Source organism: Cannabis sativa, chromosome 9 (genome assembly GCF_029168945.1).
Source record: "Cannabis sativa cultivar Pink pepper isolate KNU-18-1 chromosome 9, ASM2916894v1, whole genome shotgun sequence".
Lineage (NCBI taxonomy): Eukaryota > Viridiplantae > Streptophyta > Magnoliopsida > Rosales > Cannabaceae > Cannabis > Cannabis sativa.
Window position 1 is genome coordinate 55,542,581 of NC_083609.1, and position 16,049 is coordinate 55,558,629.

The following is a 16,049-nucleotide window of genomic DNA, read 5'->3' on the forward strand; positions in this document are numbered from 1 at the left end:
ATAATATATAACTCAATATTTTTACAATTAGTCTATGTAGGACAATATTATTCAATAAAAGAGAGATTATTTCAATGCATATTATTATTATTTTTTTATCTATTTCATATAACCACATTAAATCAAATTGAATTTCATTCTATATTTTTTGCAATATAAATATAACATTTATGCTACATTGCACTATATTTCTACAACGTGAAAAAAACAAACAAACATTATTTTTCAAAAAAAAAATGTAAGAAAAATAATTGAAAATACAACATTCGTAGAAATGTAAAAAAATATGTAAAACTATACGATTAATTTGAGGTGATTTTGTGTAAAAATATCAAATGGTAATTGTATTATTAGAAGGAGTGGCCCCCAATTTGTGTAACGCAAATCCCATTTGGGTTGGGCTTCACATAACGACACATTAGGCTGCGTGAGATAGCTGCCTCAACAGCGACACCCAGCTAGCAGGCGCCTCCACCAATTTATATATATAGATATATTATAATGAATTATGACTATTATACTATTCGAAACAAAATAGGGAAGAAATATATAATAATAAAATAATATTTTGATTTAATATATATATCAAAAAAGAATTTTCACAAATTAACAGAGAGAAAAGAAAAAAAGAGAGATGGGTATGCATATGGTATAGACATGTATACATGCTGTGTATATACATGACATATATAAAAATGATTGATTATGAACCAAACAGCTAGCTAGCTAAGAAGAGAGAGCAAAGGAAAAAAAGAAAAAGAAAAACGCCTATATTATTGATTATTCTTATTTATAATTTTCTGAATTCTTGTTGTCTCTCTATATTTATTTATCTATCTCTCTTCTCTCTTACAAATGCTTTGATTTTTTTTTTTTTTGGAGCTTTTCCCATAGTTGTTTGGGAAAAATTTGAATTGATCTTATCTTATTATTATATATATATTCTTCATCTTCATCTTCTTCTTCTTCTTTTTTCATTCCCTAGAAGAAAAAAAAAATCAGGGAAAATTGAGATGGCGGCTGGTTCATCATCGGTGAGTTTTTATGGAAGTAGTAGTTTTAGATCAGAACAAGAAAATCAAAATAACCAAATATTGTTACAACAACAACAGCCTAATTCATCAACTACTTTCACTACTGCTACTACTACAACAACTTCTTCAATTGCTTCAACCACAGCTCCTCCAAAGAAGAGAAGAAATCAATCAGCTTCAAGCAAGTCATCTCTCTCTTACCTTTATTATTATTTGTTTTATTATTATTGGCGAATTAAATAAAGAAAAAAAGAAAACCCTAATTTTAAAAATATATGTGTGTGTGTGTGTATAGATTCTGATGCGGAAGTGGTGGCGTTATCTCCAAAGACTCTAATGGCGACAAACAGGTTTATATGTGAGGTTTGTAACAAAGGGTTTCAAAGGGAACAAAATCTTCAGTTACACAGAAGAGGACACAATCTTCCATGGAAGCTTAAGCAGAAGAACAACAAAGATCCACCTAAAAGAAAAGTTTTTCTTTGCCCTGAACCTACTTGTGTTCACCACGACCCGTCTCGGGCTTTGGGAGATCTCACCGGAATTAAAAAACACTATTCCAGAAAACATGGTGAGAAGAAATGGAAGTGTGAGAAATGTTCTAAACGCTATGCTGTTCAGTCTGATTGGAAAGCTCATTCTAAGACATGTGGTACTAGAGAATACAGATGTGAATGTGGCACTCTCTTCTCCAGGTAATAATTATTTTAATAATATTTACATATACATTTCAACCCAGAATTTGTTTGATGAAATATTTGTATTTTATTTTGAATTACGGTTACAAGTGTAGTTTTTTGTTTTTTAAAAAACATTTGAGAGTTATTTTTCGAATTACAAAGTGGGAAAAGGAAGTAGTGATAATAAGAAAAACAAGAAAGGTTATTATTATTATTATTATTAGGTTTTTAATTTTGTTACCTCGAAAACACCGCTCTCTTTTGATGTTTTCTGAGGTTCACGTGTAGTTTTACACAGATATATATATAAATTAAAAAGAGAGAAAGCATATTGTTGCTGGCTTTTGTTCTCATATGGATTGGACTTGTTCTTGTGGGGCTTTGTTTCTTTCTGGGTTGCCTATACACATATATACATATATCTATATATATAAATATATAGACTGGACTTGATCAGGAACTCTTTCAGTTACAACCTCATCTATCTTCACACACAACATTAATTAACCTCATCATCTCACTCTATAAAAATATATGACATGCTTTTCATCCATGACAGTTCTATTATCTCTCTCTCTCTCATGTGATAAATCTTATTTTTTTTTTCCTTTTTTTCTGGGTGAAGTGATAAGCCACTCTGTGTGAGTAGTTACTAGGTAAATATTCTTAATTGGTACGATAAAGGCCAATGATTTTACTACTAGCTTTTGAAGTCACTTTTTGAAGTCATCACCATTAGCAAATTGTAATGATTGACTTTTGAAATTTTACACTGTTTTCCTTTGTAGATATTAACTGCATAGTTACCTAGTCCGTGCTATGGGAAATAGTACTAGTACTACTACTGCTACTTTTTTTTTAATTTATAAAGACAAAAAATAATGTGATGAGTTGGACTATTCATGGTTCTCACCTAATTATAACTCAGTGTTAAATTCTAAAATTAGCCTTGGGTTATTATCTAGAGTTCATATATGTCAATGTTTCGAAATTAATATTTGTTACATGCAAATATATAATATTATATTTATCAGTAAGTACGTACATTTTATAATTAGCTATATATATATACTCTTTTTAAGTAAGACTTAGCTAGTTTTTTTTATTTTGATGAGTAAATTTTCAACGACCACATGCATGGTATACTTTATTATATATGTTGTACAATTAAAACAAAAGAAGAAAATTCCTTTTAGTATTTATTAATATTAGAATATATGTTATAGTAACAATATAATTGTTAAGAATTTGCGTTATGTTATAACAGGCGTGACAGTCTAATTACTCATCGAGCTTTCTGTGATGCATTGGCTCAAGAAACTGCAAGGCATCCGACGAGTTTGAACACCATTGGTGGTCACCAGCTCTACGGTAACAGCCATGTGAATTTAGGACTGTCACAGATGGGATCCCAATTTTCAAGCCTACAAAATCACCCATCTGCCAATAACATGTTAAGGTTGGGACATAATATTACTACTCCAAAAATAGAAAACCTCATTTCATTATCCTCATCAAACCCTAATAATAATAATAATAATAATAATTCTTTTGGGAACCCTACTCAGAATTATTCTCCTTCCACATTTTTCCTCCAAGATCATCATCATAATAATCAAGCTTATCATCCATTTTTGAACAAACCATCTCATTCCCTTACCCAACTTCCAGATCTTCAATCCAACAATAACAACAACAACAATTCATCCGACATTTTCAACCTAGGATTTTTCTCCAACAATAATGGAAACATAAGATCTGATCAGTTCAACCTTGATCATGGTGGTGGTAATAACACAAATGGAATGCCAACAATGTTCTCTAGCATAGCCGATCATATGGCGGCCGGTCATGGTGGTGCCGCCATGTCATCTCTTTACGGGGGCGGTGGAAACAGGCAAGATAACAGCAACAACAACAACAACAACAACAGCCTCTCCCCTCATATGTCAGCCACCGCATTGCTTCAGAAAGCCGCTCAAATCGACTCGACTACTTCTAGTCTAGTCGACGCGCCTTCTTTGCTTAGAAGCTTGAGAAATTCGGCAGCTAGGGTTTCAAATAATAATCATGATCATCACGATGATCATGATCATGATCACCAACTTGAAGGGTTAATGAACTCTTTAGCCAACAATAATGGTGGTGGTGGCGGCGGCTCGTCCAATCTTAATGTTTTCGGAGGATTTATGAATGCCCTAGGTGGTGGTTCAACTACTACATCGCTTGATGTTGATGATCAACATGGAAATTTGTGTGATGATCAGCTGGATCATCATCATCACCATCAAACCAACAATTACAATAAGTTTCATCAGAATAATTTGGGGGTGAGTTTTGGATCGGGTTCGGATAAATTAACGTTGGATTTTCTTGGTGTTGGAGAAATTGTGAGGAACATGCATGGTGGTGGGATTAGTAGTAATGGTAACAACAATACTATTACTGCTTCTCTTGACGCTCAGTTGAAGTCAACGCAGCAAAGTCAACTATTTGGTGGGACAACTTCGACCTTGCATTAACAAGAACTATATATATATTTATAAATAATTATAATAATAATAGTAATAAAGTAATATTTATATCATAAACTTTAGATAAATTAATCAGACTGTTTGTTTAAATATTAAGGTGAGTATACATGAACTTGGGAAACTAGCTAGTCTAGCCAGCTTAATTCATTTTTAATGTTTTATGATCATTTGTGCAAGCCTTAAGGCTTACATGTTTAGATCCATTAATTTCATATTCAGTTATAATAATTACTTGAGTGATGATCATATATATATATATATATTGATTAAAGTATGGATTGAATTTGAGGCATATATTCTTTGTTCTATGTGCATTATTGATAAGTTGATGATCAAGATAAAATATCGAGAAAACATATAGTAAGATATTTTAAAATAAATAATATTATATAATATTTATATATGCATGCAGATTTTATTGAAGTAACTTATAATTATATATATCATGAAGTAAGCCATGTTCGAAAGAATCAAAACGTCATATATATAGACATGGATCGATGCAGAGCCATACTTGAAAAGATTCTTCTCAATCACTACATTCCAACATGTTCGACAAGCAAAGCTTTATAATTTATTATTATTTGTCTCGACCTGACCCTATATATACCTCCATATATTATATTAATTCTGGTTATTAGTTGAACAAGATATATATAAATATATAGATATATATATATTAATATATATATTTTGCATAACCTAGAGAGGCAGGGGAAGAAATGTACGTGTTGTAAATAATTCTTTTTAAGTATAAATTAATGAAGAGATGTTTGGTCTCCTCCAAATTTAATAATATTAATACTTGGAATTAATTTTATGATTTGCAAGTTTGATTTTGTTCCCAAATTTTCACAATAAATATATTAGAAATATATTAATGTTTTGTACTCTACCATATATAGATTTAGTTATTCTAACTCCAGAATGAAAAGCTTGTGTGTATAATTTATAAACTATATATGATCATTTCTCTTTTGCACATGCATTGAATAAATACATTGCATGAAAAAACATTCTATATATATATTGACTTTTTAGACTTGCAATTGACTTTCTAGACTTATATGCATTGGATTATACCTACATATATATTATTTTTTTTAACATCAATATTGAATTAATTTTTGATAAATTTTTCCTACTAACAATTAACACCACACGGCCAATACAGAGTCTACTTTTATAAGTAACCAGATTTGAGATCATTTATATCTTAATTAATTAAAGCTAGCTGAGAAGCTTGCAATTAAAATGGAGATGTGTTGTGTTGACAACTACCTTAAACTTGATCAGTAAACCTAAAAAGATTACAAACATACAAAACGAACCAAGAACAGTACATGGAATTAATGAAAAAAAATGATCAATAAATGTAAGTGCAGAAAATTTAAAGTAAATTATATAACACAGAAATTTTCCAATTTGGAGCTACTCCTCTCGAATGGGGATTCCATATATCTTCACTATATTAATGGTATGTTACAATATGAACTGGACTTTTGATGAATTACACATAACAAACTTTTCCCTTAAACAAAGTCTTTGAATGAATGAATTGGTGGAGAACACCTTGGAAATCCATTGAATAAGCACAGCCCATCTTCCCTTGATCAATAACTTTCTTCTTCCTCTCACTCAATTATCTCTTCGATCCTTTCATCAATGCAGTATATTGAATGCCATGTCATCAATCCGTATAAATATTTAGGATTTACTTAAGATCTGATACAACAAATTCCCCAAAAACCAGTATTAATTCTAAGTTCTAACACTTTAGCCTTCATCAATAAATTCCAAGCATAGCACAAAATTAACTTGCTAAGTGTTAGAAGTTTGGTTCCCATTACATAAATTAATTTTTGTAAACTACCCAAACCAAGTTGAAAAAATCATGATAAAAAATGCAAACAAAAAAAAAAGGACAAACCCAATTTTTATATATATACCTATATATATATATATTTATACTAGATGAGAGTTACGTGGCGAGCTACGTAAATATTAGTTTTATATAAGTTCTAGTAATTTTTGTTTAAGAATTCAGTAACTAATTGTAAATTATTTTATAAACGATATGTTTTATATAACTAATTGTTAATAATGTCATAATTGTGTATATAAACCTATAATATACACATTGTTATTCAAATGTTATAATGGGGATTTCAATCCATCCCGCTATACATCTCCCACACATTCACACACCCAATCAATTGAGATATCTCCAAGTAACTACACACTTAATTATTGTACTCAAAAGTCAAGTAATTATAGATTGGACATTATAATTAAAGAGAGAGCACAAAAGAAGAAAATACCAGATACAAATAGATATAGCTTATTAATTATATCTTTAGAATTTCAAGCTTTATTTTACTTTCTAATTAAGCAACAAGTTATTGTTATTAATGAGTATCTAATTAATTAATTACCAGGTAGTAGCTTTCGAATGTCTATATGTTTTATGCATATAAATATTCTATTAGTATCTATTTATATCTCTTGTCTTTATCGCTTTAATTCCTCTTTTGTGTGTTTTTTGTTTTTCAAATATTTACTTGGTTATAGATATGTGTGTGTTCAATGAGATGACATGAAGCTTGAGACTTGAGTTAGCCAATTAAATGAAAAGAAAATAAAGCAAAAAGGATCAGCTGATTAATATGTTTTATACATTAATTATAAATAAATAAGCAAACAATACAATTACCATACTTGGATTTAGACTATAAAGATCAGATTTTTTTTTTCTTTTTTTCGTTTTAAGCTAATAGTAAAATGTACATGTTTTTGGAATCAATTTCGTACAACAAATTAAACCCCACTTCTAGCAAATAATAATAATAATAATAATAATAATTAAACTTCACTCTGATAATTCACAACTGAAATTGAATAGTCGATATATGATAAAAACATTCTCTGGCTTTCATCTCAAACACTACTTTCAATAATTTACAGACTAAAAAATTAAATAAACAATTTTATTATTATTATTATTATTATTATTATTATTATTATTATTATTATTATTATTATTATTGAAAAGGAAAGAGCAAAAGGTTACCTTTAACGAGTTAGTGAATTTCTCGTGTCCAATCTAGTTGAGCTACCTTTGACTTAGAATTCTCCCAGTTATGTTCTCGCGAAAGAAATTAAAACCCAGAAAAAACAGATCCTAAACATTGGCTAATCCACATCCGAATTCATCCCAACTCAGTGAAATTATCAAATATGCTCGAGATTCCTCCAGTTATTAATTTGAAACATATCCATCCAATCACAAATCAACACAAATACACACACGCAGAGAATAAACTTTGCACCGATGGGTTGGTCGAAACGTAGCTCACCTGAACCCAATATAGCCACCCGAGCTGAGTTTGTCGCCAGTATTAGAGCTTAGCTTGATCTGAAACCTTAACCGCCAATTCTGCGGAGAATATCGGGTTTGTTAGAGAAATATGTGGTTAAGATGATTTTTTTTAATTTAAAAAAAAAAGATTGTTTAATTTTTTGGTTTAATTATTGGGTTTATTTATTTGTTAACGGAGATCAAACCTATTAACATCGTTAAATTTAACAAAATATTCTTAAGTATATTCCGTTAAACCAAGAATTGCCGTTAAATAGGCACTTTTAATATATAAAGATATATGCGGATGAAAAATAAAACCAATCCACATAACAAACCCGAACGACTAACTTAATTAAGAGCTTTCTTTTTATATTTTTATTATACATAATTATATATTATATATTATATATAGAGATTTTTTGGTCTGCTAACAAAGCTGCGGAGTGTATGGCACGTGATGCTTGTTATTGGTCAGGTCGTCTATTTACTGAGAGTGAGGTCCCCCTTGCTCTTCAACGCCCTTTGTTTTAGAGGATATTTCTGTCTAATAAAAATTATTTTCATTCAAAAAAAAAATATAGATTTATATATAAAAAACCATTTAAATTCATTAATTTAAATTTTAGATTAAACCTATATTTTTTACATTACCAAATTGAACCAAAAAAAATAACTATTGGTGGTTGGTTTGAAAGGATTAATCCAACTAAATCGACCAACTCATTAGACGGGTTACTATTTTTTTTTTTTTTTGACAGGTTATAGTGTTAAAGTTTTTTAACCCGCTCTTTATATTAGATTGAATAAAATATAGTTGCTACTACAAAAAGTACTACTCTTGTCGACCCTCAAATCAGTTTTTTTAAGAACCGTCGTTAATAAAAGTACGTGAGTGTTTAAAACAGTCGGCTATAGTTGAGTATTTCTAACAATTTTAAACTATCGTTTAGTATTTCTGACGGTTAAAATAGCTACATTATTGAAATAGGGTACTTCTAAAAATGAAATCTCTGACAGTTTTAAAATGTCAGTTATACTATAGCCGACAATTTTAAATTATCCGCTTTAGTACAATCGATATTTTAAAATTATCCCCTATTCCCTATTCACATGTTATATAAAATCTAAAAATCTCATATTTGATATTTAATTGATCATTCCAATATCGGTCTCTCTCACTCCTCTCTCTCTCTCTCTCTCTCTCTCTCTCTCTCTCTCTCTCTCTCTCTCTCTCTCTCTCTCAGGCAAACCGGTACCAAAGCTCCACCACCTCCAATGACTCGAGCCACCACCACCATCTTCTCTCTCTCTCTCTCTCTCTCTCTATCTCTCACCTCGTTGACGACCACCCCACCTCCTCCCTCTGTCTCGTCTTTCTCTCCCTCTCATCGAAGACCACCCACCACCTTGTCTCCCTTTCATCTCATCTGATCAAAGCCCACGACGAATTCAAACTCGAAGGTTTTTCTCTCTTGTTTCTTTATTTATTATTATAATGATAATTATTTTTTTTATTTTACAGATCAGCTCCGATGAGCTATTAGTTAAGGCGGGTGGTCTCAATTTGAGGGTTTTTTTTTATATAAATCTATGGTTATTTAGCGTAAATTTTATGGTAATTTTTAGTGTATTATTTAAAGATTATTTTGAATATGTTGTTTTTATATATTGCGGGATCGTATACTGCTATTTATTTTGATCTGAAATTGTAGTTATTTCTTTGGGCTTAGATTTAAAATGGCCGAATATATCAAAAAATTGATTTTTTTTTAAATTTTTTTACTCTTTCAGGAATTGTGCAAAACCATCGACAATTCTTCCTATTAATGCCGACGACTTTTAACTGTCAGTAAATCTTGTTACTGACTATTTTCCACGGATACCTATTACACTCCTAGTTCCTAGGGGTGAACATCGAACAGGTGGACCAAGTTTAGGGTTAGTGAATTTTAGATTCACAGGTTTCGAATGAAAAAAAGTGAACTCGCATCAGCCCGTTCACGTGTGGCGGGCTGCAGGTTTGCAAGTTTGCGGGTCCTAATTGGGCAGGTTGATCATGTCAACAAATTAGACATACATAAATATAAACGTACAACTAAACTCGAAACACTTACCTAATTATATATAAATATATAATTAAACCATTAGATTTAATAAAATATATAGATATATAAATTTTCAATACTATGGTTTATAATATTTTATGAATAATTAATATTCTTATATTAGAGGTCCAATGTATGTGTTAGGTTTTTATTAGCACTCACTACAAGAAAAGGGCTTTTTGCCGGCGCATTTGGTGACATGCGCCGGCAAAAGTTGTCGACACAAACAAATATATGGAATCCCAATTTTTTTTTGGGTTTACTTTTGCCGGCGCATATGTGCGCCGGCAAAACATATCTATACCGGCGCTATCAAGTTAAATGCGCCGGTAAAACTTGAAAACATTAGGCGCGAGAATTTGCCGCCTTTGATTTCATTTTTGGGGCGCATTTATACTTTTGCCGGCGCACATTTGCGCCGGTAAAAGTAACCAAATTTATTGGAGGAGAAATTCCCGCGTGGGTTTTATGTGGTAGGTGGGGCCACTTTTGCCGGCGCACTTATGCGCCGGCAAAAGTGTTAAGTGAAACGCACGTTTTGGGTTTAGGTTTACAAATATTTTTTTAATACTTTTACCAGCGCAATTGGATGCGCCGGTAAAAGTATTAATATGTATCAGGGGCTACGAAGCCCCCCCTTTCTTCCCCCCACTTCATTTTCTGGAAAACAGCCGCCCACTTCATTTGCAGCAAACTTAGACAAAAATGTCAATTTGGATACGGGCAAGATTTCCGGGCTCAAATCACATGATTGTCATGTCTTGTTACAACGTTTACTACCGGCAGGTATCCGTAAGTTCTTGAAAAAAGAAATTCGGGACACAATCATTGAGCTGTGTGTGTATTTTAAACAATTATGCTCAAGAACACTTCATGTTTCGGATTTAGAAAAAATGCAAACAAATATTCTAACTATTTTGTGCAAGTTAGAAACAATTTTTCCACCGGCCTTCTTCGACATAATGGTTCACGTAGTTATGCATCTCCCTAAAGAAGCTATACTAGGTGGACCAGTGCAGTACAGGTGGATGTATCCCATTGAGCGCTCAATGTCTGTGTACAAGCAATATGTCAGGAATCGTGCCCGTCCGGAAGGCTCTATTGCTGAATCTTTTGTGGTTAATGAGGCATTAACCTTTTGCTCAATGTACTTTCGGGAAGTGGAAACTCGATTCAACCGTCCTGACCGGAACAATGACATTGTCCAAAACATGCCAACTCGACAATTTTCTGTATTCAAGCATGTTGGCCGACCCCTCGGTATGAGGACAGTCGACACCTTACCCATGCAAAGCAAGCGTAAGGCGGAGTGGTACATTTTGAACAATTGCACAGAGGTTGAACCGTATATCAAGTAAGTATAAATTCCATAAACACAAACACACAATAGTTGACTTCATCTAAAAAATTCTTAACTTACTAATAAGTGGATTACATTATATAGTGAGCACAAGGAGTTGCTTCAAGCAAGGGGTGTAGGCAATATTGAGACAGTGCAAGAGACTGAGTTCCCTGAATGGTTCAAAACTCAAGTAAGCCTTGTTGCCTCTCAATACTGTTAATCTTGTTCTCAATAACTGTTCAACTTTTCTTAATTTAATATTTTCCCTGATATGTAGATTAATGAACTACGGTTGAGCAACCAGGGTGCAGTGTCAGATGAGTTGTATGCTATCGCTAACCCAGCGAATACAGCAATTTATTTTTATCCAGGGTGCATAGTGAACGGTATTAAATTTTTGGTCAAGGAAAGGGATGATAACCGCAAAACACAGAATAGCGGTGTCATGGTCCCCGGTGAAGATGGCCAAAATTTTTACGGCACACTTGAAAAAATTATGGAGTTCACTTATTTGAAATATTGCAGTGTTCTCTTATTTTTTTGTAAGTGGTTTGACACTAACGGGAGTAGAATGGATAGTGACGGTGTTATTACTAGCATCTGCGTCAACCGACAGTGGTACCAAAATGAACCGTTCATACTTGCATCTCAAGCAAAATTGATCTACTACATTCCTGATTTAAAGAACGGTAAAGACTGGCTGATTGTAAATGAGTACATACCGCGCAATGTTTGGGACTTCCCGGACACGGATGGGGAGACACCCTTTGTACAGGAAAACAATTCAATTGAAACCGAGTTCGTTGTTCAACTTCCACTGTTGGATGATGTTGACTATGTTTGCCATGATGTCGACCCAACTGAAGTTGCAAACATCCATCGTGTGAATTCACAGCCTCAACAATTAGATGATTTCATTGTCGATGATGACAACGAGGGTCTAAATACCGAAGAAGACAACTCCTTAGAATTAGAGAGTGACAGTGATGATAATGCTGTATATGTAACTGATGATGAGGATGATGAATTGTAATTGACATAGTGTTTTAAATAAAATAAAAATTACAACCCTTCTTCTTTAATATGTTTGCAATATGTTAGTTTATTTTAAATAAACAATATGTGTTGTATATGTAGTATGTCTACACCAGGTGGCAGCAGTTCGAAAAAGAAAGGCGTCAGAGGTAAATACAAGGGCAAGAATGTTGAGGAGGAGCTCTCCAAAACACAATCTGCCAAGTTACCGATTGAGGTGCACGCAGAGACTGGCACCCCCGTAGGCAAGAACGGAAAAAAATTCAACAATATGGCCAAATGGATGACTCGGATGTCTATCCCCATTAATAAATTCAAATGGGAAGATGTCAGTAGAGCTGACATCAACGCACTGTGGGATAGACTTGAGGTATGCCTTACTAATTTTTTTAATTTCTAAATTACTATACTCTTATTAAATTGTAATTAATGTATTAATGTGTAACTTTTTGCAGACCAAGTTTATCCTCCCACGAGATAACCCTACATTCGTAGACTACGGTGAGTACGAGATGTCAAAGGGTTTACGTATTTGGAGGGCAGGCTGCAAGAAGAAGTGGATACAAAACATTGAGGAGCTTGGACGGAGAGGGCCGACATGTCACCTCACGAGGGAGTAACTCAAGAGGTGTGGAGTGACTGCATCGCTTATTGGAGCACAGACAAACAAAAGGTACATTTTTTAAAATTTTAAATTTTGGTAATGTTTAATTTATATAGTCAATAATAAATAATTAATTGTTAGAAAAATTATTAATTTCAGGCGAGAGCAGCGAAAAATAAAGAAAGACGGGGTAAGATGAAATTTTTAGGAGGCTGGGGCTCCAAGCCCATTGTTTCACATGTTGTTGAAGGGGTAAGTTTATATTTAACTATCATTCATTTAACTTTTTCTATTAAAATAACACTACTAATATATTTTCTCTTGAAAATAGGCTAACCCCGACATAGGAGAACTGCCAACTGCGGTGGAAACTTTTCAAAAGTTTCACCATAAAGGCAACGATTGGCGCAACGAGTTCGCGCAACAAGCTTACGTAAGTTTACGTTTTAATTCAATTTTTATTTATTTCTTTCAATTTATTTTGTGTTAAAATTAACCATTTAACTTACTTGTTTAATTGTTTTAGGAGCAAATGGTTGAAATAGCGGCAACTCAACCAGCGCCCACTGCAGATGAGCCCGAAGTGCCTGCTGTCAATCCTACACAGTAACCCCCACACTAAGCTGTTATGACGCAAGTACTCGGGGAACGATCTCGGCATCTTAGAGGCTTTGGTCATCTCCCAGGGCCCGAAGGGAGTTGGGGCCAAAAGAGCACCTGCCACGCATCCTTCAGCCCAACCGACTGTTACAATGGAACAGTACGAGGCTTTACAGAAAAAAGTGGAGGAAGCGGAGCAGACAACTCAACATACGAGGCGAAGATGAGACACAACAACTCTACCTCGGACGATTCCAAGATCGGTTTGAGTATCTTTCTCGAGCCGTGCGGGTTTCAACTTGCCTCCCATGGATCTTCCACCATTGCCCACTCTGGTGCTTTGGATCATCGAGCTCGCTGGCAGGTGTTTGGATCGTCATCGCGGCCTCCCAAGACTCAGAGAAACAACGATGACGACATTACCCGCCTATAGAACTGTACTTTTTTTATTATCCAGTTCGAACATTTAACATTTTGTTTATATACTGATTTTAATAGTAATTAATGTTGGTTTATCTTGTAATGTAAATTATGTTGGTTTATTTTGTTAATATAATATTATAATTATTTAAAAAAATATAATTAATTATATTTAATTAATTAATATTAAAATTAATTAAATATAATTAATTAAATTTTTTTAAAAATAAAATTTAATACTTTTGCCGGCGCAATAGTGCGCCGGTAAAAAGTGGCAAAAACAATTGGCGCCAACAGCCAGATTGGCGCCAATAGTTTTGCGGCGCCTACATGCGCCGGCAAAACTATTGGCGCCAATCTGGCTGTTGGCGCCAATTGTTTTGCCGGCGCACTATTCCGCCGGCAAAACCTAATCATAGCAGGTTCAAGGCGGATAAGGGCATTTTTTAACACCGGCGCTTATTTATTGCCGGCGTTATTCCTCGCCGGTAAAAGGACGTTTTACCGGCGCAGTTAATGTACGCACCGGTAAAAAGTCCTTTACCGACCAAGCTTCCCAGATAAGCTTTGCCGGCGCACAACTGCGCCGGCAAAGCTTTACCGGCGCATTCAGTGTACTTTTGCCGACGCAACAATGCGCCGGTAAAAGCTGGATTTCTTGTAGTGACTATTTTTAGGTTGATTTTAGTGTATTTTTAAACAAATTTTTCTCTAGTTTTGTACAATTTTACGTTTTTGGTAGATGTTATATTAAAGGTTTAAAATAGAATCTAAATGGAGTAATATTGAAAAAAATATGAGAACATGGTCAAACAAATCAACTCTGGGGGCAAGAGCATCTGAAAATTAATTCGAGGAAAAAATTCAGAAATTTTGGTGCGATTAGAGCTCTTGAGGCGAAGAAATTACAAAACTTGGTGGAGCGCCTCAACACTAAAAATCCATGCCAAGGAATTAAGGGCTAAAAATGGCAGAGAAGGTCGAACTGGAACAAGGCATGGGCGTGCCTCAACACTAGATCTTAGTGTTGATGCAAAAACTCGTAAAGAGCTCATAGCCCAAATTTAGGGGCGTTATGCCTCGACACTAGCTTTTAAAGTTAAGGCCCATGTTTAAAAAATATCAAGGGAATATCTTATTCGAGCACATGGGTCGCAACACTAAGAATTCAGTGCCGCAGCCCGCCCCCCTAAAAGCTGATATTTTTCCATTTGTTTTATCTTTTTTGGGCAATGAAAAGAGGTGGATTTTCATATTTTTCAGGAAGCAATCAGAGAGTACAAAAATTAGAGAGCAGAAAGGACCGAGAAGGCTTTTTTGATGGAGTTTTCAATATTCTCTTCTTTTCTGCTTTTTTTCTTTTGTTCTTAATTGATATGAGTCGAGTTGTTATGATGAACAAGAGTAGCTAAACAGTTTATTAGAGTATTGATGGATATTGTTTGACATCGATTTATAATTTTTAGTGTGATTTAATTCTTCCCCAATTTTCTATGTATTCTATTTTATTCGTACTTAATTACTTTAATTGTCTAATCACTAATTAAATATTAAGTATTTTCATACGAGATATGAGAAGTAAGTGTCAATTATGCTATACTGAAGTAGGAACAAATTTCTATCTAGGATGAGAGTACTTATGTGGTTTGGATAGCTTATAGGATTTTTGTGTTTAATATCTTTTACATGTTTAATTTATCACGAAAGTAAAAAATTTGCATGTAATTGAGATTTATATATCTGAGAAGACTATAAATTACTTGAGTAAACCTGCTATTACATAGAATTAAGTATAAGAATTGAATCATGTTAGACCATAATAGATAGATACAATTGAAATCAATAACCCTAACTTTTAATCATCGTTAATTTTCATATATCAATTTACTTGCATCTTGTTTCCTTATTCTATTGTCTTTATTGCTTTTCGTTCTAGAGTTAATCTTTTCTTAATTTTGAACAACCAAATAGAATTATAAATTTTATTTTAAAGTACTTAACTACAATCCTTGTGGGATCGATTTCACTCTTTGTGAGTCTATAACTTGTTAACGATACGTATACTTGCATTAAAAAATATCACATCAAGTTTTTGTTCTACCTAATAACTTAACAGGGGTTAGATCATGTATAAGGCAATCTGCAATTGAAGCCAATAATTTTGAGATCAAGCCAGCCATATTATGTTCAGTCCACAATCCAGTTTAGGGGACTGCCATCAGAAGATCCCAATATGTATCTTGCATATTTTGAAGACTTATGCTAGACATTTATGATGAATGGGGTTACTGATGAAGCAATACGATTGAGGTTGTTCCCATTCTCATTAAGGGA

At 33.3% G+C, this 16,049-nt stretch overlaps 2 protein-coding genes across 2 annotated transcripts; both read left to right on the forward strand.

Moving 5' to 3' along the window:
• Positions 1–531: 531 nt before the first annotated feature.
• On the forward strand, positions 532–4,415 carry LOC115723093 (protein indeterminate-domain 4, chloroplastic). Its single transcript, XM_030652511.2, has 3 exons — positions 532–1,215; positions 1,330–1,729; positions 2,982–4,415. The coding sequence occupies exons 1-3, from the start codon at positions 1,014–1,016 to the stop codon at positions 4,234–4,236; spliced, it is 1,857 nt and encodes a 618-aa protein (XP_030508371.2). The 5' UTR covers positions 532–1,013; the 3' UTR covers positions 4,237–4,415.
• Positions 4,416–11,907: 7,492 nt separating this feature from the next.
• Positions 11,908–12,711, forward strand: LOC133031513 (uncharacterized). Its single transcript, XM_061105031.1, has 2 exons — positions 11,908–12,461; positions 12,547–12,711. The coding sequence occupies exons 1-2, from the start codon at positions 12,177–12,179 to the stop codon at positions 12,709–12,711; spliced, it is 450 nt and encodes a 149-aa protein (XP_060961014.1). The 5' UTR covers positions 11,908–12,176.
• Positions 12,712–16,049: the final 3,338 nt, after the last annotated feature.